We start from the raw sequence: 26,993 nt of genomic DNA on the forward strand, positions 1-26,993 counted from the left end.
CCTAAACTTTCATAGTTTCACTCCTAAAACCTTAAACCCTAAGTCCTAACAAAAAATCCTAACCTTAAAAAAAATTTAAAAACCCGAGAAGAGAGTGTGAAAGCTCTCCCAACTAGACACACTTTTATTCTCTCTCCGAAAACGGTCTATTTCCCTAATTTTAAAAAAAAAAGGCCTAAAAGGTCGATTTAAAAAATCAACATATATCAACAATTTAGCCCCTATATTTAATCTATTTAATATTTCTATTTGATATATTAATGGTGTATAACTTTATATACTATTAATTAATTAAATGTTGACCTATGATAAAAAAAATTTATTCAATTCAATTTTATTTTTATTGGTGTCACATAATTTAATTAATTTATTGATAATGCATAATACTATACATTGTGAATACATAAAATATAAATTCTATAATACATACTTGTTTCTTTATAAATGAAAAAAGCACAAGCACCGACAGGTTAGCAAGTTCTTCTGTGATCTAAGGAATCGAGTCACACAGAGTTAAGGAAAAGGGACCATGTATGTATGAATGAATGACAGTACTGACACACGCTCACTGTTTTCTGCTTATATTTCATTTTCTGGTTTCATTTCTTCTCCCCAAAAAGGCTGCTTGTGCTTGCCAAACACATTCTGCCCTCCCTCCACCTACAAAGTTTAGTAGCCTATTTTAGGGACACGCCATAACTGACATTCTAGCTAGCTAGCGAGTTTTTGATTTCTTCTGGGATGGACGTGAAGAACGATGTGGTGGTGTGCACCCCGTTGGAATGTGAGAGCTTGGAAGAAATGGTGGCGTCCATGGAGAAAGCAAAGGCTGAAGGTGCAGATGTTGTGGAACTTTGCATGGCGTCCATGGCAGCCCCTTACCTTTCTCATCAAGTAGTTGACCAACTTCTTGAACGAAAAACTCTTCCTGCTATTGTCTCCTTCAGGTAACTAAATCTTCTTTACCTATATATATATATATATCCCCAGATGCAAACCCCAAAAAATCCAAACACACGATGGTGTCTCTCTTTGTTGCGGTTTTCTTATATCTACACAAACCAGCAACAAATATATGCGCTTCTCCATATATATAATCTTTAATTAACCAAGAAAAAGTTATCACCTAATCTAATGAAGAACAGCTAAAAGTACTATCGAGTTCTTACAATAGAAGTTCGAAATACATTTTACTTTTTCTACTCGACTAAATTAATTAATTTTTATACATTTGATCAAATAATAAATTAATTTTTTTTTAACAATTTTATTTATTTTTACTATTAAAAATTGATTCATGTACGTCTGTATGAGGTATGTGTCACGTTAATTGTTTGGTTATTCTGTTAACTATACCAATTTTTAGCAATAGTATTGAATGAATTTTTTTAACAAAAATGATCAATTTACTCTTTAATTTATCGTACAGGGACTAATATGTCTATTTTTTTAGTAAAATAAGTAAAATGCAATTTAACTCTTAGTACATGGACCTCTATAATACTTTTACGGGAAGAAAACATAGAGCTAAATTTGAATTATAGATTTTTTTTTGAAGAGCTAAAATGTAATTTTCTCATTATATTTATATAAAATTTTATAAATTTTTAAAGATTAAACCATAAACTTTCCATATGAATTTTAAATTTTAAAAATAATCAAATATACTTGTACCATTAAATTAATTAAAAAATTTTGGTATAATGAAAATTTTGAATCCAAACTATTTATGAAGAACATGAAAACCTAACTAATAAATCACAACTTGAGGTTAAAAAAAGCTTTATAATTTTTAAAAATGAATAACAATTTTTCAATTTAGTGGTGAATGCCTAGCACCTCCCCTACGGGAAAGAATTGTATGAAATTATGATTCCACATCATTCTTATCCCTTTCTGATAAGAGAATGACAAATCAAATTTTTACTCCTGATTTTCTGTTTTTTCCTCTAGAAAAAAAATTCAAATCTAACTAAAAATGCTAAAAATCAGGAGGAAAAATCTGATTTGTCATTTTCTTTTTTTTTTTTTTGAAACATTGATTTGTCATTCTTCTATTGAAAAAGGAATGAGGATGTTATTGAATCACAATTTTATACAGTCCCTTCTTCTAACTCTACCTCTAGGAGTTTATTTATTATTATAATTTTCTTTTTTAAAAAAAATGAGATAAGTTATGAACTTTTAAGAATATGTTCAAACTCGCTTAATAATTAAATTTAAGTGTAGTTATCTATAATTACAATAGTGAATCTTTTTAAATTGAGTGTAATTAAAGTCTCTCAAAGTCGAATGAGAAATAGAAAATAAAGAAGAAATCTCTGTATGCAATTCAAAATTAAGGGGGAAAAGTAGAAATTTTAAGGATTCTTTTAAAAGCTTACGATAAAAAAACAAAACGGTTAAAATTTTTAATGATTATTTATATATGTTATCATCGTCAGAATATAAGTTGAAATTTTTAAAAGCAAGGAAAAAGGAAACTCCATTATTATAGGATCACAGTACAACGCTGAATTCGCACATGCAAATTGCCATTGGCCCTTCAAGTAAAGAAGCAGAGGGCGCTAGGGTTGACTGAGACATGCAACCATTAAGTTTAAGACGTGTCTGGACAAATTTCAACATACAATAAAAGAAATAAGGACACCCCCAACCACTTAATAAGGACAAGCGCTTTAAAACCACATGCATGATGGCTTTCCCATTGGAGCCTCCAAATTCTAGAAACAGACGACGCATTGGTCCACTCTTAATTTTGATATTTTTTTAAAAAAAAGTTAGATTAAATTAATTATTATCAAGTAAGTAATTAAAAATGATTAATTATAATATTAGTGTTTTCCCTACTTAATTTTGATTGGTATAATATCAAATTTTGCTCTCCATATTTTATATATTTTGTATAAATATTGACAGAATGTTTTAATGTTACGGGCTAAATTTGTTAAATTAAAATTAAATTGATAGAATGTGTAAACTTTGAGAGTTAAATTTGTTACTATACCAATAAAAAAATATGATTATTTGTCAATTGTTCACTTTTGAAATTGACAAAGATTAAATTGCTTTAATCTTTTTAGAGGGGTCAATTTGCTCAATATCAAAATTGAAAGGGCAAAGAGGTCCTTTTACCTTAAAGAGTACAAAAAAAAAAAGTTTACCATTTGAGTTACAGGCTCAAATCATCCCGGACCTTGAGCAAGGGAGGTTGCTATGACACTTGCCTGAAAGTTTTGAAAAGGGCACTAGAGCTTGATGTTGAATTCGTTGAAATGGACTATGAGGTATTATTCATCTATTCATATTGCTTGTTCTGCACCGTATGATAAAATTTCAACATTTTATTACATACCCATAAGCCATCTTGTTGCGTAATAACTTGTTGAACAAGAAAGTTTTAATTTCGATGCAATTGAGTGGACAGAATTGGAACTTTTTTCCAGGTAGCTTGTGAGGTGAATATGGCAGAATATTTGCACAACCGTTCAAATACCAGAATCATAGTTTCCAACTATGTAAATGATGGGAGACCTTCAGTAGAAAAGCTTGTCGATATAATTGCATGCATGCAAGCCACAGGAGCAGATGTTATCAAACTTGATCTCTGTGTTGATTATATTACAGATTTAGCACCAATCTTTACAGTTCTCACTCATTGTCAGGTACTCAGCATTCAACTTCGATATGACATACTAGAATAAGGAATGCTCTCTTCAATGGTGAGTGAAAGCTATGAATCGTTTTTTCACCAGGTGCCATTGATTGCTATGGCAGTTGGCAACAGTGGTCTGATAAGCCAACTGTTAGGACCAAAATTCGGTGGTTTTTTAGTATATGGATCTCTCGGAGGAAAACCAGTCCCTGGATTGCCTTCTCTTGTCAGTCTTAGACAAGTTTATAAGCTCGAATATACAAATGCGGATACGAAAGTTTTTGGCCTCGTCTCGAATCCAGTTGCTCATAGTAAAGGCCCTATTCTTTACAACCCTACCTTCAGACATATGGGATATAATGGAATTTACGTTCCTATGCTTGTTGATGATATTGAGGAGTTCTTTGAAACCTATTCAGGCTCTGACTTTGCAGGTTTCAGGTATATACAAATGTTAACCTATGAAGAGCAGCAGGACAGATCTGTATGATATAAGTAACATTTGCCAATTCTTGAACTTTGCAGTGTTGGAATCCCACATAAGGAAGCAGCAATCAGGTGCTGTGATGAGGTCCATCCAACAGCAAAGGTCCAAAAAATTTTCTCATTGTATTGGCTTTAGATTTGTGGTAAACAAATGGGTAAAATGTTGATCTATGGTATGCCTTGGTCCCAATGGAGATTCTGACGGCATGCAACATCGTTTGTGAATCAGTCTATAGGAGCAGTGAACACTATAGTAAGGAGGCCCATGGATGGGAAGCTAATTGGTTATAACACAGACTGTGAAGCTGCTATCTCTGCTATAGAGGATGCACTAACAGGTACATGACACATTGTATCTTTCATACTTCACTGCCCATTGTACGGCCTATAGAGCTTCAGAGATAATCAGTTACGATAAAGGTCGCTTATTCATATTTCCTTGGCATGGACAGAAAGGAAGGTTAGCAGCAAAGGAGTGCCCAATAGTACTTCTTCCTTGATATCCGGAAGAACATTTGTTTTGATTGGAGCAGGAGGTGCAGGAAGGGCTCTAGCTTTTGGTGCTAAATATAAAGGGGCCAGAATTGTCATTTTCAACCGCGATTACAGTAAAGATTACGTTACCAGTCTCCCCTTCATGCCAATCCTTTTTTTGTTTCTGTGGAGCTTTGACATCCTTTTAATGACGATTCTTGTCCAGAGAGAGCAAAAGCCCTCGCTGATGAGGTTTCTGGGGAAGCATTGCTGTATGAAGCTTTAGAGATGTTCCGCCCGGAGACAGGGGCGATCCTTGCAAACGCATCTGCCATTGGAATGGAACCAAATTCACATCAAAGTCCTGTTTCCAAGGTGTTTCTCTCTTTTTCGTTATACAAGTCAAATTCATTCATGATTCATCATCATATCCTTCATGTTTTCATGTTTTCATGTTTTCATGCTTTATTAAGGAGGCTTTGAGAGCATATGACTTGGTTTTCGATGTGGTTTACACTCCGAGAAACACACAACTCTTGAAGGAAGCTGCAGAGGTCGGAGTCACTACTGTGAGTGGTGTTGAGATGTTTGTCAGGCAAGCTCTTGGCCAATTCAGGCTGTTCACCGGTGGCTCAGGTAATAATAATAATCTTCCTTAATTACCTCTACAACATTGCACTTCACATTCTTCTTCCATCTCCTGTCCCGTTTCCGGTTAAAATTGCCTGAAATAGCAGCATAACTGCGTTATTTCTAACCTTATGATCCTTTGCAGCTCCTGAAGACTTGATGAGAAAACTAGTAATGGAACAATTCTGAAATCAGCAACCCACTGCTCAAAATGACAGTATCTTTCTTCTGTTGGTTTTTATGGTGTTCCCATTAATTTCCTCAAATATGTATATATATAGTACATAAAGTACCTTGCTTTGTATGCATCTTATGGATGACTATATGATCTGTGTAAGTAGTTTCTATTGTAAATGGTTATATATAGCTGAATCTTATTATATATCCTTTGAGTAGCAATAATGTTACAACACCTGACCTGGTGCAGGGAATTCCAATCTCTTAAATGATGTAAAACCTCCATCTACCACCAAATTATGCCCACTAACATACTTTCCATCATCTGATGCAAGATAGACTGCAGCATTGGCAACATCACTTGGTTCCAATGCTGCTTCGCCTAGCACACCAAGTTTATGTATCATTCTTGCAAGCTGCTCGGCGTCAATGTGTGGATAAATCCGGCTCATCTCGTTTATTGTAAAAGGAGTAGGAACCGCAAAAGGTGATATGCAGTTGATGCGGATTCCATACCGGCATAGCTCTGCTCCCGTGGACTTAACAATTCCTATAACAGCAGACTTGGAAATGCTATAAGTATGTTGAGCTAGTCCGCCCATGATTCCTGTGACACTAGCCGTGCAGAGAATGGAGCCAGCTCTACGAGGGATCATCACACGTGAGGCATGTTTGATTCCGGCCAAGGCTCCTCGCACGTTGATGTCCATGACTTGGTTGAAAACAGCAAGGTCAAGGTCAGCGATGCTTGGAGTAGTGTAGCAAGGTACCCCGGCATTGTTGTACATCACATCCAATTGCTTGTGTTGGGAGATTACAAAATCAACAGCATCAGAGATATCCGATTCTTTTGTTACATCACAGGGAATAAAGGTGGCATTGGGTCCAAGTTGTTTCGCAGTTTCTTGGCCGAGACGGTGTTGTATATCGGCAATGACAACTTTGGCACCATTACTGATGAATTTTTCCGCAGTTGCCTTTCCAATACCGCTTGCTGCCCCAGTGATTAATGCTACTTTGCGTTCTAGCTTCCTTTGATAGCAATATACAAATAAGAAAATATTTTAATTACAGCAGATTACAGGGAAAAAATTTTAAATACAGTACTTTATGTGTAATTAAAAACATCAAATATCACACAAATCAAAAAATGAAAAAAACTGGGGGCAGTGGCCGAAGATATTGCCCCAGAGCAATGCACATGGAATCTAAAACCTCTAACATATAAAGGATCTATATGGTGCATTACTCTTTAGCGAGTCAAGAAGCGCATTCAATCTCTCCTCAGAGTTAGGGATAAAACCATGAGAGTGTGTGTTGAGAGACCAAGCTATTAATTTTATGCATTCAGTCTCTCCTCAATGACTTGTGCTGCTATTCCCTCCCTTGGGAATGTTTTAGTTTGGAAAGGGTCCCATACATAAGGCAAAGTAATTACAAGAAAATAGTTGCAGGGAAAGCAATTAAGATATTAGTATCATTTTTGTATGAATCATCTTGGAAAGTAGTGGTAGGATTAGTGGCATCCAGGTGGGATTTGGTTGAAATATACAAATGGCAGAAAAAGGATGGGTGACAAACACCTCTTATAAAAGAACAAAACAAAAACAAACCTCTTACTAACAAACCAACAAGAGAGAATTTTGTATAGAAAAAACAAAAGCTACCTAATCGTCTCATGGGGTATCTTCCAAAGCTCTGACGTGATTTGTTTAGTTTTGGAAATATAAGAAAAATATTTTTTTTAATAGATTTTGGGAGGACATGGTGTGGGGGCATCTTCCACAGCTTGTGTCTGGATAACTCCCGAAGGTTTTTTTTTGAATCATGGAAATGCAATGCTATAAAGATTATATAACAAACAATCATTGTAATAAAAATATGATGTAAAAAGAAGGATTGGAAACCTTTGCCATACCTTCCAGTTTGTGTAGATAGTTCCCTGTTTAAAATGGTAGGAGCAAGTGAAGAAGCTCTACACACCAACACATTTTTTCTGTTTCCAAAGTACCAAAACAAAACATAAGCTGCACTTCTACCTCCACATATATGCATAACATATATATATAAAAAAACATAGAGTCCAACCAATGAAGGAGCTGTATAAACAGGGTCTGCGTTTTTATATGAACCTGTAACTGAAAAAATGACTTTGAATTCGCAAAAGAAGAAGAAGAATACCAAATACTCTGAATGAAAAAAAAATGAAGAAACAAACCTTGATCCAATCCTGAACATGGTTATATCAGGGGAAATTATGGTGTTTGAGAGCGAAGGGGAAAGTAAGGTGAGCAAACTATAACCAAGAGGCCTTAGTAATTAAATAGAAATGGTTGGTCAAATTGCAAGGGTAATATTGTCATGGGATTACTGAAATGTTTTCTTTTGCTTCTTTTGACTTCTTCCTGTTTCAAAAATTATAAAGAAATTTTCATTAAAAACCAAAGTGGGTAGCATCTGGTAACTGGACAAAAGAATTAACCCAAAAAATCCTAGTTTTTTATAGAGAAATAAAGGGATGTAACTCACAGAATGATAAAAGATTGTACTAACCCTTGTTGCATTTGAAGTTCCACCTTTCAATATCGTTTGCAAATTATATATTTCTACAGTTTTCACATTAAACAAGCTTCAATCGAAGCTCAGGTTATAAGCAACAGCATTGCATTGACATTAATTCAACTTTACCAAGGATTGTTTGGGCTTTACCGATTAGGTGCCCAAGTATTCTCGGAACTCCCCATTTTATTTTTATTATGAGGTCCCGCCTATGATCCATAGAGTAAAATAAGTCAAAATTTCATTCTTCTATGAAAAAAATTGAGTAAAAAGAACTAAACTCGCACCTAAGGGAGAATTATACCACTAAACCAAATACCCTCATAGATATAAGATGAAAATTAATTTATATAAATCCTATTTATCTCTTCTCATACAAAGCTCCACTTCATTGTTTTGTCACCTTTTCGGTTTAAATTTCTATCATCTAAAAAAATTAGATTTCCAGAAAATGATAATTTCGATTTCATCATGGAAAATCCAATGCTAACAGGAGCTCCATGAGAGTCATCAGTATGGTCATGGAGAGCCGATTTCTTAAGCAAGAGGAATCCATCATCTACTGACCAAAGAAGGCAAAAAAGTTTGGGTTTAGCGAAGAAACTGTTTGAAGACGAGATCTTTAAGATATACTTGTTTAAATGAAAAAATTAAAGATGATAGAAGAGAATAAAAAAATAAACATAAAATAAACTTCGGAAGAGAATATTTTTTATCATATGACAAAAATCAATTTTCAAAGTTGAAATGATGAATAAAAGAATATATGTTAGTACAAAATTATATATTTTTCAAATGTTTTATTTTCTTTTTTAGAATCCAATTACTTTTTCTTTTAACCAAGCACACTTACAAAAAAGAAATTTATTTTTCATCTTCCTTTTTTTTTATCCCTTCTTTCCACCCTACCAACTTAAGAGTTCCAAAATCATTTTAACATCCAAGTTTCACGGACAGGGTTCGAAAATTATCAGGATTAGGATAAGAATTTCAAAGGAATCTCATAAATGCCACTGAAACTGCATGTGTGCCTTCTCTCAAGCCCTTTGACTTTGATAGATAGGTTCACATCTAGGCCGAACAGAATATCTAAATGCAGTAGAATGAGATGCAAGTTCCAACTGCCGCATTATATTTCTGATGCATAGATAAACAAATCATCATGGAGCAGCTAGTACATATTTCATTTCTTCACAAATAGCACATACAGAAGCTGTCAGCAACTTCCAACTGCATTACAATCAAAATCTACCTAAAATTCAGCTTAATATTTTTTTTTTTTTAAAAACACTAATGGTGGTACGAAGCTATCCTCCATTCAGCACCCAAAAAGTTTAAGCAATTTAAACGTAAAAATCCCAATACGAAAGCTGAGTGAAATATTATCATCGGACTCCGAAGAATGCCAGCTGGCTCTGATTGCCTGTAAATGGAGTATGGTAATGATAAAAGTTATCAAAGCGAGACAAAATAAGGTAGAATCATTAGGCCTAGATTCATAAAATATACAGTACGATCCCTCATTATGAGAATAATGCAATCAAAAAGTAATAATTATATTTAAAAACTCATGATATTTTTAGGATCTCACATGATATCTTCAGCTGATCCTTTGTGTTACATTGCAAACTTTAACATAACAAAGAATATAAGTAAAAATATAAATTGAAAAAAAAAAAAAAAGTGAAGAATGATGACATATGTACATTATTTTGGTGCAATAGAAATTGTGTCAACCAACCACTGCTAATCCCAAATGGTGAAAAGATAAGCCCACTTTGAACTTCTGCATTGGCCTAAAACATTTGAGACCAGATATTCATCTCCAAACTTTATAAGGTTCCCAAAAGACAAATTCATCCCAAAAATAAACAAAAAACAATATCAAAGCAAAATGAGTCAATGCTTCGGGTCTAATAAACAAACTATCCTTCAAGAAAAATGTTACCGTGAACCCTTACTCATTGGAAAGCCTCACATTCAATAGCACAGATACATGGGCTTACTTAGGTTCTTACTTCAGATATGGAAGCAAAGCAGGCAGTTTAACCAGATTACTGATTAGCTTCAGAAGGCTGTGCATTGGCATTGAAATTGTCAAACCCTCCACTCGCTGGGGCAGCAGGATTGGACTGATACAGTGCTGGTGTTGCCATGGTAGGTGCTGCATTAGAAGAAGTGGGTGTCGTTGCAGTTACAGTAACGGTTGATGGGGGAACCAATGTAGGAGGTTGTGGAAGGCCATTTATTTGACCAGGGAAGGAAGGTGCACCAGGTGGTGCTACCGTTGGTGGCATGCCTGGAACAGGAGCATAACCTGGCAGTGTCACCAGAAATGAAAAATATATATTAAATTTCCATCCTCTGTGTATGCAATAGAGATCTAGAATAGAAAAGCCAGCGCCTCGAACCGGTAAGCAGATATGTCTGAAATCTCACCTGGAACTGGTCTTGGCAGTACAGGTGGCCTAATCCCAGGGACCATTGGTTGATTTATACGTAAAGGTGCAACCCTCGGAATAGGCATAACAGGAGTCGGAAGAACAGGAAGTCGAGGTCTCTGAGCCATTAGATGTTGATTGAAAGCAGCTCCAACCTGATGGAAAGCTGCAGCTTGGCCAAGATGTTCCTTGATTCTTTGGTCGATTAAGCTCTGGGTTTGTTGCTCCTCAAATTGCTGGTAGTACGTCCTAACATTTGCCTAAAATTCCAGAAGGAATTCGCAAAAATGTATAATTGACAAGATAAATAAACAAACAAATATAAAGAGAAACTTCTCTAATAAATACCTTGTGTTTGTACCCTGCATTGTGTTGTTTTCTAACTGATGGCTGAAATTTAGAAGCCCACAAAAATAATATCAGCAATTTTTTCTAATGCAACAACCCAGATAATAAAACTTTCGACAATTTAACCAAAAAATCTGTTTTAGAGACAAAACATAAGCTGACTACAGTGCATGGACAGGTGAAAAATAAATATAATAAAAAAATAAATGAACAAAATGAACTTACAGAGTCGTGGGTCAAATAAGTGTCGCAATAATCACAGTAATACCTGCAAATTTCAATCCAAATAAACATGTTCATAGAATGTTAATATAAATGTTCTCGTAGCGAGAACGTTAATTTCTTGTATAATTGAATAAATTGACAAAGAGATCCATACCGAGGCATGACTGTGAGTAAAAAAGGGGGAAAATATCAGAATGGAAGCTGGTTGCAATCGTGAGCTGACCGCTACGGGAGAAAACCCTAGCTCGAAGACGAGGGAAGGAGGAGCAGAAATGGGATTTATGATTTTGCCCGATTCTAGAAACTTCGATAAGTGCACGGAGTTGTATATACATATACGAGTTGTAATGATGAGTTGCAGGAACCGTGATGATATATCTGACGGTAGCGATTGGCTAATGTCCTCATATTCAACGGTTAGTACTTGTTCGATACTACAATTACAGTTTACAGACCAAAGATCCACCAGCATGACGACGTCGTACCATAACGACTGTATACGACGCGAACTCAGACAAATTCCTCCTGTCATAGCACTGTTGCCTCGTTTAGGCGGATCATTATTGGAGCCAGGGCCCATGGGGACCTTAGCCTCCAAAATTTTGAAACATTTTCATTAAGAATATTTTCTAATCTCATTGAACTTTTTAAAATTTATAGAATTTTTAAGTAGTCCCTCTCAATTTTTTATAAAAATTATAATTAGACTTCTATTTTTTAAATTTTTCATTAAGCTATTTAAAAGTTTTTAATTTTTGAATTAAATCTTTTTAAATTTTTGAAAATTTAATATCAAGATCCACCACTAACCATTGAACAATAATTTTCTTCTCATTTTGGTATCTATCTTTATTAATCTCATATTGGTAATTTAATTATCATATTCGTCTTAGTTCATATCAAAAAATAAAAATTGTAAATAAGAATGTGATGAATGGCATGTTTTTGGATGTTTACGACTTTTTAGATAAAATAGGATGAAAATGGTAGTTCATATCAAGGTAGCTGATACTGTATTGATCGATGTATTGTTTTTGTCCTAACATTGATATGTACTAATATCGGTATATTTCGATATACGATTTTGAGTTTATCAATGTTTTTAAATATTTTTTTACACACATGCATATGTATATTTATAATCTAAGTTATATTTTTTTAATAATTGATCTTTTATATACACGTGCAAATATATCTCAATTACATCCATATAAGGATTTACATGTAAATAAAAAGTTTTAAAATCATTAATTAAGTTAAATAACTCAATTTAGTAACTATAATTTAATTTCAAATGTAATCATAGAAAAATTAAAATGGTTAAGATTAAAAAAATAAAAAAATTGCATACCAACCAAGTTTATATGCATTGATATTGTTCAAAACACATTAAAACAGTTGAAACACATCGAAATTTTAAACGGAACAAGATATAGACTGCTTGGTACTCATTTAGGGTGGGTTTGGATGGACGACTGGGTGCGGTGCAATGCGTTTAACTTACTTTTTGTTTCACACTACAATATCAAATTTTACCGTCACTGCTGTTTTTACACTAATCGCAAATAAATACACCGTCTATCTAAACCCACCTTTAGAACTGGATTAATACATTATATTTTTATTAAATTTAGAATTGAGTCTCCATTGGCTAAAATGGTTATTATAGCATTGCTCGTTACTTTTCCCTTATTTTCCAAATTTGGTGTATTTTTTGTCAATTATTTTTCTCCCAATAGTATGGTTTACTTATAATTGTGGTAATTGATGGGAAGATTAGTAGTTTCATCTGAATTTATTCTTCTTGAGTTTCTTTTTTTTTTTTTTGGCAACATTGATGTTTTTAGCTTTAGGATCCTTTTAGATGAGCATTTACTTTTAGCGCGGTGTGATTAGTCTCTTTTTTTTTATATCGTGTTACAGTATCTAATTTTATAGCCACCGTTATTTTTACATTAACTGTAGGTAAACATACCACTAATCCAAAGGGTTTCTTTAGATAAGCATTTATCCCCAGTACGGTGCATTTAATTTTTTCTTTATCTCGCTGCTATAGTATCACTACAATAGCTTTATTATTACCATTATTTTTACACTAATCATAAGTAAACGCATCACTCATCCAAACGAGCTCTTAATCTTTTTAGTTTTCTGATAGGATTGATGATAATTTACTATTTTTCTCGTATTTCACACAAAGTGAAATTTGCTGGTATATACGTACAACCATTTCATTTGACTTTTTTTTAATAGGATGATAGCGTAGCCCACATCTATGATTTTATAAATCCCAATGTTTTTTTATATGATATTATTCTGATGAAAAGAAGCTTAAGATCACTTTCCAATCCTATTATCACAAAGTTTTCTTTATTATATTTATACCACATTACTTTTTTTCCCTTATTTATTTATTTTTTGTTCACATCCACCCTATGATTATTTCTCAATTTGCTGCTGCCACCTTGCATGAACCTCAAATGCACCCATACCCAGCCCCATTGACTTCATCACCAAACCCGGGGGTAAATCTATTTTCTTGTTCTTTTCAAATTTCAATCATGAATGATAATTAACCCAAGAAATCGATTCACCATTGGTTGTAATCATAAATATAAAATTATAGTTTGCGACAAAATTTCATCCTATTCCATGCGTGATGTGAACAAAGGGTAAGACTTGTATAACCTTTTGGGGCTCTAACTTTTTGGCATTCATTTAAAAAACAAGACTGTAGCTCATAATTTGCGCCAGTGTGGCATGGCATGGCAAGTCAGTGGGGGCTACTATTGGTTAAGATAAATCCATCTGGTATTCGGCCGTCACGCAGAACTCACAAGTCACCATCACTCTATTTCTGGCATTTTGACCTTGGAACTAGTCCAACATGGGATGCCAGAAACCTGTCCCACTCTTAAACAGTTTTCATGCCTTTTTTAGTTATTTCTCTCTTAACACAAAGTCATCCAAATCAAAATGAATATATTTAAAAATTATTATTTATTTTAATTTTAAAATTAAATTAGCATAATAATTTATTTAATTCTTCAATTTTATAAAAATATTATTTTAATCTTCTTTTAAATTTTCGTCTATTTAAATCATTAACTTACGTTGTTTATAAAATCAACTCAAAATAAATAAAAAATTAACTAACGCGACATACACATTGATTGCCATGTTAACCATTAATATTTTTTTAATTTTTTTATTAATTGATAACGTGACATACACGTATATGCAACATCATCAAAGTTAATAAACATTAATTTTTTCATCTATTTTAGAAATAATTTGACAAACAATACAAATTCAATAACTAAAAAGGACAGAAAGTAAATGAATAATTAAAATGACTGAAAAGTTATTTTAATTTTTCATGAAATTAAAACTCTTACGTGTCTATAAAAATAATTGGGTTTCTAAAATAAGTATAAAAAGAAAAATAAAAAACTTAACCTATAGGGGTAATCACTGATCATATGATAATTTATTCTATTATTATTTTGAAAAAAAAGATAGAACAATGAGGAGCTTGCCTCATTAATAGTGGAGAAGTTATGTTATCAAAAGGCTCTATAATAAGATAATCACATTCAAAGACACTTGCCTAGAGAAACTTATGTCCAACTACAACATACTTCAACATTTATCATTAGAAATTTTCTAATTCAATAAATTGAAGTGATTAGGTCACCGATGAATTTGGACCTTTTTTTCCCCCATCCGGTCTGTATAGTTTTTAGTTTTTACAAGTGGTAAATATACTTTACCCAGGATGAAATTAGAAAGAAAAAGAAAAAAAAAGGTTTACCCAGTGTGCAAGTTGCAAACGGGAAACACGAGCAGAGCCAGGGGAAGAAGACAGTCTGGCGTAATTTTGGACCTCGGTTTTCAGAGCAATTTACTGTTATAACCTTCCCCTTCGCTTTTACTTTCTTACCCTTCTCCTCCTGAAACTTATAACGGTGTCCGTACTCCTTTTTCCACCTAAAAATTGACCATTTGGTTTGGTCAACCGCTCTCCTTTCCATTTCCATTTCTCTTTTTTATTTTCTCTACATACTAGCAGAGTTGTAAATAAGGATTGATATGAAAATATTTGAGAGTTTGCTTTTTGAGGAAAGTTAATAGGAACCCAATATCGTACTTTCCTTGCTAAACGCAAGTTTCATTTGAAGTTATAAAAAATAGGAGGCTTAAATATATGAATTTTGTAATATTATTGGGTGAATAAATCAAGCAGTATGAAATGGATTTTATGGTGTTGAAAAGAAGTGATATGTATTATTGGTATCGTGATGATTGACGAACGGGATATTTCCAAACACTTTTTACTTGCTTTTCTTTTTCCAGAAATTGGTTTGCAAGGAAATAAAAGTGGAAATGGATGTGAAAGGAGAATCAAGGAATCAAATCAAACCAATTTCCGAAAGAATTCCTACTTTCAACATGAGGCCAAAATTTCAGTTTTACATTCAAACATTTTTCAGCCTATAATCACAACCTGATTCTACCTATTTCTAATATGATTTTAGATTATATTTTAAAATTGACAGTATATATCATGTGAGCATTAAACGGGAAATTTAAGAAAAGATTATAAATTGACAGGGGCTTAGGTTTGATGTCACCATACACTCATAAATTCAACTTACCCCACTTGATCCACTGGCCACCCTATCATATTCTTTCTTTTTTTTTTAGTGCAGTTTCCTCTTTTTTCGCGAATCATAAAGGTCGATGGGAATCACTTAATAAATATGGTCAAATAAGACGAAGAAAAATAGAAAAAAAATGGAAGGGTAATTACGTAATTCAGTAGTGGCGTTTCTTCAAAGGACATCCAGCTCAAACCCCAGAACTGGCACAGCTGTGAGGGCAGTATCGTAAATAAATCCAAACATTAACCCCACTTTTCACTCATTTTTATTACATTAAATCCATTCAAGATCCAACTTTGCCATCAAGAAACCCATTTTTTCCCACCAGACGACTCCAAAGAAATTTTAAGGAAAAAAAAGAAAAAGAGAAAAAATTAGAGGAAGAAGAGCAGGCATTGATGGCGGAGGGAAAACAGGAGAAGAACACGACAAGCGAAGAGAGCGTTAAGCTGTTCGTCGGTCAAGTGCCGAAGCACATGACAGAAGCTCAAGTTCTTGCAATCTTCGAAGAGTTCGCTTTGGTCGACGAAGTCAACATCATCAAAGACAAGGCTACTCTTTCCTCTAGAGGTTCCACTTCCTTCTTCTTTTTTTCTTTTTTCGTAACAAATTCAATATTTATTTTCCAAGTTTCAAATCTCTCACATTTCTCTTTGTCTTTAGCTGTTGGTTTTCTTTGGTGATTTGTTTGATTCGTTTAGTTTGGAGCGAGATTTGAGGTGTTTATAACCCTAATTTTGAGGTATTCTTCGTGTTTTTTTTTAATGTTGATTAAGGTTGTTGCTTTGTTATATGCCCGTCGAGAGAAGAGGCCGATAAGGCGGTCGATGCCTGTCACAATAAGAAGACTTTGCCTGGGGTTAGTTCAATTTTTTTAATTTATTTTTCCTTGTTTTGCCTTGCGTTTTAGTGATTCGTCGCCACATTGTTAGTTACTCTTATGAAGATCTACATGCTACTTCCGAAGTTGGACGTAGTTAGCGAATTTTCATCACCTTTAGCTAATCTGCAAATGTAGCACCCTATTTTACTATTGAACTATGGAACGTTCAAAATTATTACTTCATTTCGGGCATCGGTTGTGGCTTTGGTATGTACTGTATCCGATACTGACAACCTGCAACATGTAGAATATAGTTCTCAAGTATACATTAAAACTACCTTTATTGCTCTGTTATGTTGATTAGGGTACATGCAGATAATGTTGTTCTAGACTGTAGAATGTAAGTTTTGATAATTTTTTATACTAGCTCATTTGAAGTAAATTGGTATCTTGAGTTTTAGAGGCAATGAAAATGAGAAGTTTTCCGTAATTTTATTAGCATGTGAAAGAGTGATGCTAGGGCTTTTTATACTAGGTATTGTTCCAGAAAACATAATTTGAGCAATGAACAGGGTATTTAATGATTTCAACCGTGAATTTGTCTCAATTCCTAATTATTAAGCAAACATAGGTGTTGGAGTTGTACTTGTAAGAAATCACTTAAGACTAAACACTCTCCTGCTATTTGTCATTCTGCCACATTTTTTCAGTCAATACCTTTCATATTTGATTGTAAACGAAAGCAAGTTTGTTGATCAATCTATCTTAAGATGATTACTTGTATGAATAGATTAACTTATGCCTTAGCCCTTAAGTGTTGGAATACATGGTGGCAAGTCATGTGTACTTTTTTTGGGTGATTAATCATCATGCATTCTGATGTGGTGATGTAAGATATGCCTGTTTATACAACACAGCATATCCCTTGGTCTAGTACTTAGAGTGATTAATAACTTGATGTCTCAATCCTGTCATTTACATTTTTAATGAAAAGTCCAGGGACAATTCAATTCGAAGTTATCTATTGCAATCACCTGTCTGCTGTCGTATATTTGTGTGGAGAGTATCAGAGAGAGAGTCTTTTACCCTGTGAGTCTTATTGTTTTCATGATCAGAACCCAGTTTCTGTTTTTTGGTATAATTCAGGCATCTAGTCCATTGCAAGTGAAGTATGCAGATGGCGAGTTGGAAAGATTAGGTACACGTAACTTCAGTGAACTAGTTGCTTATAATTCCGCTTCTTATTTGATGTTTTTTTAATCAATTTGTTAAATAAACTACAAATTATTTTCTTCCTTTACTGCCCGATGGGATCTAGAGCACAAACTTTTTGTTGGCATGCTGCCGAAGAATGTCAAAGAAGATGAAGTTGCTGATTTATTTTCTAAATATGGAACCATAAAGGACCTACAAATTATAAGAGGTTCTCAACAAACAAGTAAAGGTACTTATTCTTTTAACTTGGATGTCCTTTTCTTTAAAGATGAAAATGTTTGCTTAATTGTATAAACTATAAAACCCCAATCTTAAGTTTATTTCAATATTTGAATTGTAGTTGTATTCGTTTCTTTATGGCAGGCTGTGCCTTTCTGAAATATGAGACTAAAGAACAAGCCCTTGACGCGCTGCAGGCTGTTAATGGAAAGCATAGAATGGAGGTTTGTATTCATTAATGTTTCTGCTATTGAAAATCAACGAATTACCCAAATCATTGTTCAGATTTCCTAGTATCTAACCTGTTTTGTGTGGTATCTTTCGGATATTAGATGTTTCAATGCGATTGAGCTTAAATGTTTATGTACTAATCAACTATCTTACATGCTCATTTTTCATTTGGAGTAATAAGTTATGACATCAAAATTTCGTTATCCCTCAGTCCTTGATTAGCTTAGTCTCGGAGCTCAAGTCACTAAAGGTTAACGTATAAATCTGGAAGGTATTTGAAGATGCAAAGATGATTTTTGTGATAATATCTTCATTATATTGCAATCCACGGAAAGAATGTCATTGTTATGATTAACTGCATGTTGCATCTAGTATTACAGTTGTCAAGCAAATAGTCTCTCACTAGAAGCCCGTATTTTATCTTAATCAGGATGCACCAAGGCTTTGCTTGGTAGGGTGAAGAGAAAATTAGAAAGATGAAAAATTAGAAGAGAAAAAATAGATTTTCCATTAGTATATGCGTGATAGAAATGATGAAAAAATGGAAAGAAAAAAAAAAGTATGTTTCCTTCTATGGTTGCTTGGTAGAGTTGAGAAAGGGAGAAAAGAAAATGGAAATTTTGAGAAATGCATAATCTTGTAAACATGCACATTTAACTTACCTCTCTCTCATTTTCTCTCCTCTTATTATTATAATTTGGAATGATTTGTTATCACAAAATGTTATCTTTCCTATTTTCTTTACTTCAATTCTTTTTCCTACTAAGCGCATGCATTTTCCTTCCACTTTTCCATTGAATCAAGCATACCATAAGTCTTATATCTGAATATCCTTCTATACCCTAGTGGGTTGCAAAATGCATATACGCATATGGAAGTATTGCAAAAGCTTATGTTTACCTATTGCCTTCCAAATATGAGTTAAGTCATTTCTTATCATGTCTGGTAGTGTGTTAGTTATTCTTGAATGAAGGTGTATTATATTTTGGTCTTTATCTTCTGCTATTTTAGGGTTCAAGTGTCCCTCTCGTTGTCAAATGGGCAGATACAGAGAAGGAAAGACTAGCACGAAGGGCTCAAAAAGCCCAATTTCAAGCTTTGAATAAACCGAATGTAGATTCACAACATCCTTCATTGTTTGGAGCATTGCCAATGGGTTATGTTCCCCCATACAATGGATATGGATATCAGGTAGCTTTTCCTTTTCTGTATGGAGCAATTTTAAAATTTCAAAAACACATATTATGGGTGTTTTTGTTTTGTGGAAAATGATTTAAAGAAACCCTTTTTGCATTCTTGTGTTTTTTCGAAAAATGACATACTGGTAAATGAAAAATAATTTTTCTTTTCTTGACAATTTGTCTTCACCTTTTGAAAAGTGTAAGAGAATTTCCAAAAAGGAGCTCTCTTATGAGTAAGATGATTTTTATATAAAAATTAACTTTAATCTAGTTAAATATTATTGTGTTAATAATAAAAATTTAAATTTAATTTTTTTTAAATATTAAGATTTTGATCTCTAATATTATAATTTTTTTATATTATTAAACATATATATTTATACTTAATAATAAATTATTAATGTAATTAATAGTCTTTATTATTTTAATAAAAATACTTAATATGAAAATGTTAGTTTAATAATAAATTTATTATTAATAATATTTTTAATTTTCAATTAGTATTCTTAATGTTTTACATCAATGATGTTTGAACCGGACCAATTGGACTGGGAACTAGCCAAGGTACTGGTTTGGAGAATAGTATTGAACCAGTTGGACCAAGAACTGGTAAGGATCGGCTGAACTGATTTTTTTTATTTTCTAAAATTTTATTGAGTTTTTAATCGAGTCAGTCGAATCAATGAACAGGTGGCCTGGCCGGTCAATCACCGGTCTGGTCTAAAAACATTGATGTTTTATTGAAAAAACTTTATATTAATATTTAATAATAAATATATAGTAATAAATGTTTTATAATAAGATATGAATATTTTTAATAATATAAATATGTTTAAACTTTTCTTAAGTTCATTTATCCCTTTTAGTCTAATGTGCTATTATCTACTCTCATAGATGTAATTACATTTTTAAATTTTAATTAGGTATCGGTCATTATTAAGTCTATTATATAATATAGTTGGTTGTAAAAAAGCAATGCTTTTGTAACAAATATAGTTACTATATAAGATAATATTTTGCATCAAATACAGCTTTTGCTATGTTTGTTTAACTGAAAATAACTTATGGAAAACATTTTAGGCTTAATCATCCCACCACTAGATAATGTTAATCTTTTCAGGAAACTATTTTTTCGGAAGGTGTTTAAAAAGAAAGAAAAAAAAAAAAACATAGCTTTAGCTTGAATAATTAGTGGTTTTGTTTCCTCCTCTTTTTGGCTAAGAGGGGGATTTCTTACTTTTTTTTAGTCATGATGTTCTGACAGAGCTTTTGTATCTTACTTTAAATCTAAATTTGATGCATCATCTCATTATGTATTAGGCTCCAGGAAGTTATGGACTTATGCAGTACCGCATGCCACCCATGCAGAATCAGTCTGCATTTCACAGCATGATTCCTCCAGTAAATCAAGCAAGTGCATTGCGAGGAATCACACCTGACCTTGCTCCCAGGGCTGGACCTAGAAATTATGCTATGCCTCCTGGAAGTTATGTTGGCTCCGCTTACCCAGCTGTGCAAGGTGTTCAGTACCCCATGGCATATCCTGGGGGAATTATTAGCCACCATCCGTTGACCAGTTCACCTGGTTCACTACCACAAGCAAATACAAGCAGTAACTCTTCATCAGCTTCCAGTGTCGGTACAAGCTCGGGAAGTCAGATTGAAGGTTTGCTATCTATAGTCATCTTGATTTTATTGTCTTTCTAAAACTAGATTCTTGGTGGTGGCATGTCATTAATTAATTAGTCTATGCTCTGACCTAGGTCCACCTGGTGCAAACCTATTTATTTATCACATACCTCAAGAATTTGGAGACCAAGAATTGACAAACGCTTTTCAAGGATATGGTAGGGTTTTAAGTGCAAAGGTTTTTGTTGACAAAGCAACGGGGGCTAGCAAATGTTTTGGTAAGTGCATTTTCTTTTTATTTCTTGACCTGATATGAACATTAAGGAGTTTTATCTCTCAAGAACCCTGTCTTTGCAGGATTTGTAAGTTACGACTCTCCGGCAGCTGCTCAAAATGCCATAAACATGATGAATGGATGCCAATTAGGAGGTAAGAAACTGAAGGTTCAGCTTAAGAGAGACAACAAACAGAACAAACCTTATTAATCGGGAGGTGAGTCATGGAAGGCAACGAACACGCGGTCGAAGGAACCTGGATATAGCGACTGACTGCAGTATCAGCATTTCGGATGGATTAAGGATAACCTGTGATTGTATAGGTTTCAACCCATCCTTGTAATTGCTTCATGGGATCAAAAAGAAAAAAAAATCCCAGAAACTTGTAATTCATGGCGCAATCCGTGCCCTACACGATTTGTAGTCTGTGTATCATTAAATTCCATTTAAGCACTAATTATTAATTTATTGATTTTTCCTGAAAATGATTTGTTGATAGTATAATCTTATGGGGACATCCATGATACAGTGTTCCCTAAGTGTATTGTTTCCAATTTGTTTACTGCTATTGTTAATTATTTCTCCCTCGCCAACATGCATTTTCTAAGCTTTTTTCATTTTTTACTCTCCTTTTATGCTACGTGATGTAATAGTTAAAACTTAAAAGTAGGTCATTTTGAAAATCTAATTTATTAATCTATAAAAAGAAATAGGAAGTCCCTTGTAATTGTAGGTGACAGAGGAAAATAAAAATTTATTAGTCTTATCCACCAAGTGGTGATTAAAAAATCTATTAGGGTAAAGTTGTGGGTCATAAATCACCATCAATTATCAACCTTATCCATTTTTTCCCATTTCTCAAGAAAATGCCATGTATATGAATAAAATAAATAAGATATACCATAACTAGTACTGGATGGAACTGGAACTAAAATTAATAAAAAGTAAAAACCCATACCTCAGTTCCTGGCGTGTCATTGTCACTATTCTTTAGTTTCACTTTCTGCTGCCCTTTATGTTCATTGAGTTGCGTCGAGGTGGGTGGCATTTTTAAAAAATAATAATACGAATATTGACATATTAAATTGCTATGTTCCCTGGGTTGATGTCAAGAAATGATTTATTGATATATTACTTATCAGAATATATTCTTAAAACTGATTTAACGCCATAAATGTTATGGCAGCTAAAAGATAACTTTCAAGGATGAATCCAAGCATAAGATGACAAACTCAGATTTGCAGAGTACATAAGACAAATCAATCACATGGTCAGGTCAGCACTCATAAAATTCAAATGGATGCCTTAGCTTTGCAATTCAACCATATTTCAGAATTACACCCTCCCTGAATTTAAAAGCTGGATCTACCTAAGACTGGTTGATTAGTTCCAACAGTTTTGAGGTCCTAATTAAACATAAAATTAAAAAAAAAATACAACTACAGAGTTCAGGTTCAGCCCTTGCTGAACCATAGTTGAAAGGTGACAACCCAAAATGTGCAACTATTGTCCTAAATAATGTGAGGCCAAATCATCGGTCAGCCAGCAATAGACAGAGACGATGTGTCCGATTTTGTAGGCTCATCTAGTTTGTCTACCATATCCGTGTCACCAATGTTCTCACCATTACCTATACACAAGGCAGAACTCTTGTTATTTTTATCTGTAAAGGAAACACCAGATTCGATACTGCGAACCGAGCAACTTCTTGGACTTGAATCGTCTCTCTGTGACTCGTCCACGACTTCCTCAAAGAAACTATGTGTGATGTTCTTATGCTCGTCCGGTTGCCTTACGAAGCATTCCTCTATTTCACCCAATGACTCGACTTCAGCTTCGATTTCATCTTCATCTGCACTACAGTTACTGTAAAGGGTGTTATCATAATCGGATGTTGGCCCTCTCAGTTCGCAACTCGTATCCATCTCTGGCTGACTATCGAACTCCTCATCTGTAGGGCAGTCACATGAATGAGACGACATCGGTGAATACCCTCCCATTGCCGTCTCTTCACGTTTCCGTAGCGTTTTGATGATCAAGGTCTTCAGCAAGTTCATCACTTGAACAGCATGCATCAGAGCCGTCAATGGATCAGACATCTGCTCAACAGAAAATCAAACTAAGAATGCTTGCTTCATTTTTTTTTATTAAACTACACTATAATAAGTAATCAACAACTTCAGAAACATTGCAAGTTCATCTCTACTGATCTAACACTTGGATAATTCTTACAGTTTCAAGGAAAGTAATGCCCCCATACCCGAGTCATATTCGGAGCAAAAACCATAGCAATATTTCTCGCATTCATTTTGTTTGATTCCTCTTCCTCCACAACATCCGCCATAAGACCAACAGCCCAATTGAGCAGTGCAGCTTCAGTTGGCTTCAACTGCTTCACAAGGTCGACCGATTCTTCTTCCGTATTGCATCGGAGAACCTGTTCAGGGGAAAGTCCATCAAGAACACCTGAAGGAAGCTCTCAAAACCAGGCTTTTATAAGGCCTGCAAGACAATGGACATCGATATTATCCGGCACAATGCCCTTGTTAAGTTGATCCCTTACATGCTCCTCTTGGCCATTCTCAGGATTTATCCGGAAAATCCCCCCCGCCTACTAAACAGATCACCAGACGCAGAGGTGGAAAACCTTTTAGTTTCGAAATCGAATACATGGGGATGCAGACTATGTATATGCATAGAAATTTTAAAAAACCTTTAATCCCCCTTGTGAATAAAGCCGCTCCTGCATCAACAACAGTATAGTGGGGACGCTATTCCCTTTGGGATCGAATGAGCATTGCATTGATTCCGCTGAGACCCCAAACACATTAGCACTGTAAACAAAAGGACAATTGCAATTAAAGGACCACTTTTACTAACCAGAGCAAAACAATAAACAGGAAATTGTGTCATTTCAACAAACAGCAAAGAATCCAATGAGCTTACAGTAAAAAAAAAATAACTTCAATGATATCAATTAGAGTTACAGCTATTAAAGGAAACTTCCTTTTTTATTTTTTGGTGAGAAGAAAAAATGAATTACATCAACTGCATAACACAACCATTAACTTTATCTACTTGTACTAAGTCTATTATTTAAAGGATACTTCTTTAAACACCCAAATACCTTGTCGAAGAAGATTGGTTTGCAATAAGTTTTTGGAAATAAAAATATTAATGAAGAACACGGTATTATTTATTTCACCCATCAGAAAACAGGGTTAAATAATAATAACAGTTGGTGCTGCAAAAAGTAAATTACCACAAAATCTGATTTAATGCTAATAAACTCCATGAAATTCACTGGAAATCGCCATGGAACTCCAATTTTTACTGCCATTTCTAGGGTGCAGAGAGCTTTAAGGAATTGAAAAGCAGAAAGTATAAACCCAGTTTAGCAACGTTTTTAAGTTTTCAAAATGAACAGAGCTTGAGAAAGTCAAAGATTTTGAATTTTCTGGGTTATGGTTTTCAAAATAAAAAGCTTAATTCTTCAAAATTTTCCATTTTTTTTAGAAATGCAGATGTTTCATTCTCTCTGTTTTTGGGACTTCAAAACAGCTAAAGATGTACTGTTTTCACTCTTCGAGATCTAAACTGCACAATAACACAAAACAGTTGGACTTTAAAACAGTTTAAAAAAGGACCAAAACCCAGCTGAAATCTTTAACCCAAAAGAAAATTAGAAGAAAAAAAAAACCTGAAACCAAGTAACAAAAAGAGAAACAGCAAAGGGAATTAACCTGGCACTTGGAACCCGATTGGGGATTTCAACTTGGAACTCGACGGGAAGACCCAAGAAGCCATTGAAACGATCAAAGGTAACATGGGTAATGTGTCTTACGTTGGTTGGCCACCCAATTTCCATATGTTGAAGGGTGGAAGAGATTACTTCATCCCGGGAATCAACACGACAAGACACCATGGATTTCCTCAAAGCAGCCAAAAGCAACGCCAGGACAGATATCTGGTTCTGCTGCTCTTCCTCACGGCTCTTAACTCCTCCTTTAGCTCCTCCCTTCCCACCGCCACCACCACAACCACCCCCTTTTGTCACCATTACTAAACCAGTCATTATCTGTAACGCCCTTGGTTCTCTCTCTCTCTTCGATGGTCACGAGGCTTTAAATTCTATGTGGAGTCTTCTCTTGTTGTGTTGAACTCAAGAGAGGTTTTCAAGTCTGAAGTTTTTTTTTTTAAGGCAATGGGTTTTTAAGTTCTTTTCCTAATTCTTGTCTCAGTCCCTATACTTTTTATATATTTAAAATTTTCTCCTACTTTTAATCCAATCATTCATCTCTTTACTCTTTCAACTTAATATAAATAATGTTACCAAAGAAATTTCATTAAATTGAATTTTGTAGCATTTTTAAATTTAAAAATTAATAGTCGAATTTCAGACATTAAATACCAAATAAGTGAATAAAAATGATAAATTCTAAATTTATAAAGTTTGCAATTTTGAATCTAGGGTTATAAAAAATTAAATGATATTTTTTCAAATGATTTTAAATTGATCATATAACTATTATTTTATTATAAAAATACCTAATAATATAATTTAATGAATTTTTTTATATTGTTATCAATTAGATTTAAAGTATTAAATTAAAATAGTAGAGATATTAAATTCATAGGATTAAATTTAAAATATGAGAATATTACAGGAACTGAAAAATTAAACGTTTCCCTAGTAACGGACACTGGTTTTTAAACATTTTTTATGAATTTTAACTTATCGACTGTGATATTTTGTGTTTGGCCTTCTGATTGAAATAATATTACGAGAATGCCATGCATCAAAACCGGACATATTTGTCAAATTTTTTTAAAGGATAATTCGCATCAAATATCACTCTAAAATAACATTGTTTCTATTTTGGTCACTCTAGATTTTTTTTTATTAAATTACCTACTCTAATTAAAATAATTACTCGAATTGGTGACTGCCATTAAAAATTTCATTAATCTACTAACGGATTGCTAACGTGGCATTTTTTTACTTTTAACTAAATCACTTGTTCTTTGGATTATTTGCAACATAAGAACCATTAATCCTCGTCACCAAATAAACATAAAATCAAGTGTTTTTGAATAATTATAGAGAGGTTCATAGCTTTAATCAAGAGTCAAAAAATATATCATGTCAGCAATCCATTAGTGGATTAATGCATTTTTTAACGACGGTGATCAATTCGAGCAATTATATTAATTAGAGTGACTAAATTAACAGAAAAATTAATGATAAAATAATAATGATGCTATTTTAAAGTGATTTGTGGTGTAATTTATCATTTTTTTAATTTTGCTCATATTTTACCAATATGAAACTCTTTAGTGAGTGATAGCATGAGTCCGTTGACACTTTACACCAACTCAATTACATAAGGATCAAAATACTTTTTTATTTTATAAAGAAAATTATATTATTTTGAATATATTTTTATTATTTTATATCTACAATATAAAAAATAAATATATAAATACACATATTAATATTTAAACTCAAACCCTTATAATTTTTAATAACATTTGTACTTTATCATTTGAAGTTATTTATATTAATTTTTATAAATATATTTATTATATAATTTTAAATTTAACTCCAAAAAAAACTATCCTATGTGTTAAAATTTAAAATTAAAAAATAAATAAACAAAACTTAAAATTTAAAATTTATGATATTTTAAATTCAAATCTTATCATAAGTTAGTTTTTATAAATTTTATATAATAAATAAAAACAAAAATACTCATACAAT

General features: G+C 33.3%; 5 protein-coding genes across 12 annotated transcripts; 2 read left to right on the plus strand and 3 right to left on the minus strand.

The window, feature by feature from the left end:
- The first annotated feature begins 390 nt into the window (after nucleotides 1–390).
- Nucleotides 391–6,493, plus strand: LOC107912389 (bifunctional 3-dehydroquinate dehydratase/shikimate dehydrogenase, chloroplastic). Of its 3 annotated transcripts, none has more exons than XR_005921095.1 (11): nucleotides 419–947; nucleotides 3,179–3,287; nucleotides 3,447–3,665; nucleotides 3,756–4,096; nucleotides 4,181–4,244; nucleotides 4,371–4,479; nucleotides 4,594–4,749; nucleotides 4,842–4,990; nucleotides 5,089–5,251; nucleotides 5,391–5,578; nucleotides 5,673–6,493. XR_005921095.1 is itself a non-coding variant. In XM_016840541.2 (11 exons), exons 1-11 carry the CDS (start codon nucleotides 742–744, stop codon nucleotides 5,432–5,434), a joined length of 1,437 nt encoding a protein of 478 aa, XP_016696030.1. In that variant the 5' UTR covers nucleotides 419–741; the 3' UTR covers nucleotides 5,435–6,493. The 3 variants fall into 3 exon arrangements, 2 of the variants coding, with proteins under 2 accessions (XP_016696029.1, XP_016696030.1); XM_016840541.2 differs by having other exon boundaries at nucleotides 3,756–3,966; nucleotides 4,090–4,096; nucleotides 5,391–6,493; XM_016840540.2 differs by having other exon boundaries at nucleotides 391–947; nucleotides 5,391–6,493.
- On the minus strand, nucleotides 5,650–7,878 carry LOC107912391 (zerumbone synthase). Its single transcript, XM_016840550.2, has 3 exons — nucleotides 7,641–7,878; nucleotides 7,341–7,418; nucleotides 5,650–6,454 (listed from the first exon to the last, which is right to left on the minus strand). The coding sequence occupies exons 1-3, from the start codon at nucleotides 7,658–7,660 to the stop codon at nucleotides 5,650–5,652; spliced, it is 903 nt and encodes a 300-aa protein (XP_016696039.1). The 5' UTR covers nucleotides 7,661–7,878.
- Nucleotides 7,879–9,090: 1,212 nt separating this feature from the next.
- LOC107912393 (U1 small nuclear ribonucleoprotein C) lies at nucleotides 9,091–11,517 on the minus strand. 5 transcript variants are annotated; one of them, XR_001688140.2, is made up of 7 exons: nucleotides 11,150–11,517; nucleotides 10,996–11,038; nucleotides 10,771–10,812; nucleotides 10,421–10,682; nucleotides 10,000–10,298; nucleotides 9,688–9,777; nucleotides 9,091–9,404 (listed from the first exon to the last, which is right to left on the minus strand). XR_001688140.2 is itself a non-coding variant. In XM_016840555.2 (6 exons), the coding sequence occupies exons 1-5, from the start codon at nucleotides 11,155–11,157 to the stop codon at nucleotides 10,036–10,038; spliced, it is 618 nt and encodes a 205-aa protein (XP_016696044.1). In that variant the 5' UTR covers nucleotides 11,158–11,506; the 3' UTR covers nucleotides 9,091–9,404; nucleotides 10,000–10,035. The 5 variants fall into 5 exon arrangements, 2 of the variants coding, with proteins under 2 accessions (XP_016696044.1, XP_016696043.1); XR_001688139.2 differs by having other exon boundaries at nucleotides 9,988–10,298; nucleotides 11,150–11,506; XR_001688138.2 differs by having other exon boundaries at nucleotides 9,688–10,298; nucleotides 11,150–11,513.
- A 4,271-nt stretch (nucleotides 11,518–15,788) lies between these two features.
- LOC107912394 (RNA-binding protein BRN1) lies at nucleotides 15,789–21,717 on the plus strand. The gene is made up of 9 exons (XM_041106044.1): nucleotides 15,789–16,229; nucleotides 16,436–16,518; nucleotides 17,629–17,680; nucleotides 17,801–17,926; nucleotides 18,061–18,140; nucleotides 19,159–19,338; nucleotides 20,649–20,994; nucleotides 21,092–21,235; nucleotides 21,315–21,717. The coding sequence occupies exons 1-9, from the start codon at nucleotides 16,058–16,060 to the stop codon at nucleotides 21,440–21,442; spliced, it is 1,311 nt and encodes a 436-aa protein (XP_040961978.1). The 5' UTR covers nucleotides 15,789–16,057; the 3' UTR covers nucleotides 21,443–21,717.
- Nucleotides 21,718–22,518: 801 nt separating this feature from the next.
- On the minus strand, nucleotides 22,519–25,451 carry LOC121223751 (rho GTPase-activating protein 2). Of its 2 annotated transcripts, XM_041106045.1 has the most exons (5): nucleotides 24,976–25,451; nucleotides 23,946–24,066; nucleotides 23,796–23,843; nucleotides 23,493–23,669; nucleotides 22,519–23,331 (listed from the first exon to the last, which is right to left on the minus strand). In XM_041106045.1, exons 1-5 carry the CDS (start codon nucleotides 25,305–25,307, stop codon nucleotides 22,771–22,773), a joined length of 1,239 nt encoding a protein of 412 aa, XP_040961979.1. In that variant the 5' UTR covers nucleotides 25,308–25,451; the 3' UTR covers nucleotides 22,519–22,770. The 2 variants fall into 2 exon arrangements, with proteins under 2 accessions (XP_040961979.1, XP_040961980.1); XM_041106046.1 differs by lacking the exon at nucleotides 23,796–23,843.
- Between the last annotated feature and the right edge of the window lie 1,542 nt (nucleotides 25,452–26,993).

This window comes from Gossypium hirsutum, chromosome D11 (assembly GCF_007990345.1).
Source record: "Gossypium hirsutum isolate 1008001.06 chromosome D11, Gossypium_hirsutum_v2.1, whole genome shotgun sequence".
Lineage (NCBI taxonomy): Eukaryota > Viridiplantae > Streptophyta > Magnoliopsida > Malvales > Malvaceae > Gossypium > Gossypium hirsutum.

Excerpts from the sequence above, each read along its gene's own strand:
- LOC121223751 (XM_041106045.1), bottom strand. The coding sequence starts at position 25,307 with ATGACTGGTTTAGTAATGGTGACAAAAGGGGGTGGTTGTGGTGGTGGC. Across the intron at positions 24,067-24,975 it reads AATCGGGTTCCAAGTGCCAG|TGCTAATGTGTTTGGGGTCT; the intron begins GTTAATTCCCTT and ends TTTTGTTTACAG. Across the intron at positions 23,670-23,795 it reads AGAATGGCCAAGAGGAGCAT|GTTCTCCGATGCAATACGGA; the intron begins GTAAGGGATCAA and ends TCCCCTGAACAG.
- LOC107912389 (XM_016840540.2), top strand. The coding sequence starts at position 742 with ATGGACGTGAAGAACGATGTGGTGGTGTGCACCCCGTTGGAATGTGAG. Across the intron at positions 4,991-5,088 it reads ATCAAAGTCCTGTTTCCAAG|GAGGCTTTGAGAGCATATGA; the intron begins GTGTTTCTCTCT and ends TGCTTTATTAAG. Across the intron at positions 5,252-5,390 it reads GCTGTTCACCGGTGGCTCAG|CTCCTGAAGACTTGATGAGA; the intron begins GTAATAATAATA and ends GATCCTTTGCAG.
- LOC107912393 (XM_016840555.2), bottom strand. Across the intron at positions 10,813-10,995 it reads CTTATTTGACCCACGACTCT|CCATCAGTTAGAAAACAACA; the intron begins GTAAGTTCATTT and ends TCTAAATTTCAG. Across the intron at positions 10,683-10,770 it reads ATGCAGGGTACAAACACAAG|GCAAATGTTAGGACGTACTA; the intron begins GTATTTATTAGA and ends CTGGAATTTTAG.
- LOC107912391 (XM_016840550.2), bottom strand. The coding sequence starts at position 7,660 with ATGTTCAGGATTGGATCAAG. Across the intron at positions 7,419-7,640 it reads ATGTTCAGGATTGGATCAAG|AAAAAATGTGTTGGTGTGTA; the intron begins GTTTGTTTCTTC and ends CTTTGGAAACAG. Across the intron at positions 6,455-7,340 it reads CTATCTACACAAACTGGAAG|GAAGCTAGAACGCAAAGTAG; the intron begins GTATGGCAAAGG and ends TTGCTATCAAAG.
- LOC107912394 (XM_041106044.1), top strand. The coding sequence starts at position 16,058 with ATGGCGGAGGGAAAACAGGAGAAGAACACGACAAGCGAAGAGAGCGTT. Across the intron at positions 16,230-16,435 it reads GGCTACTCTTTCCTCTAGAG|GTTGTTGCTTTGTTATATGC; the intron begins GTTCCACTTCCT and ends ATGTTGATTAAG. Across the intron at positions 16,519-17,628 it reads ATAAGAAGACTTTGCCTGGG|GCATCTAGTCCATTGCAAGT; the intron begins GTTAGTTCAATT and ends GGTATAATTCAG.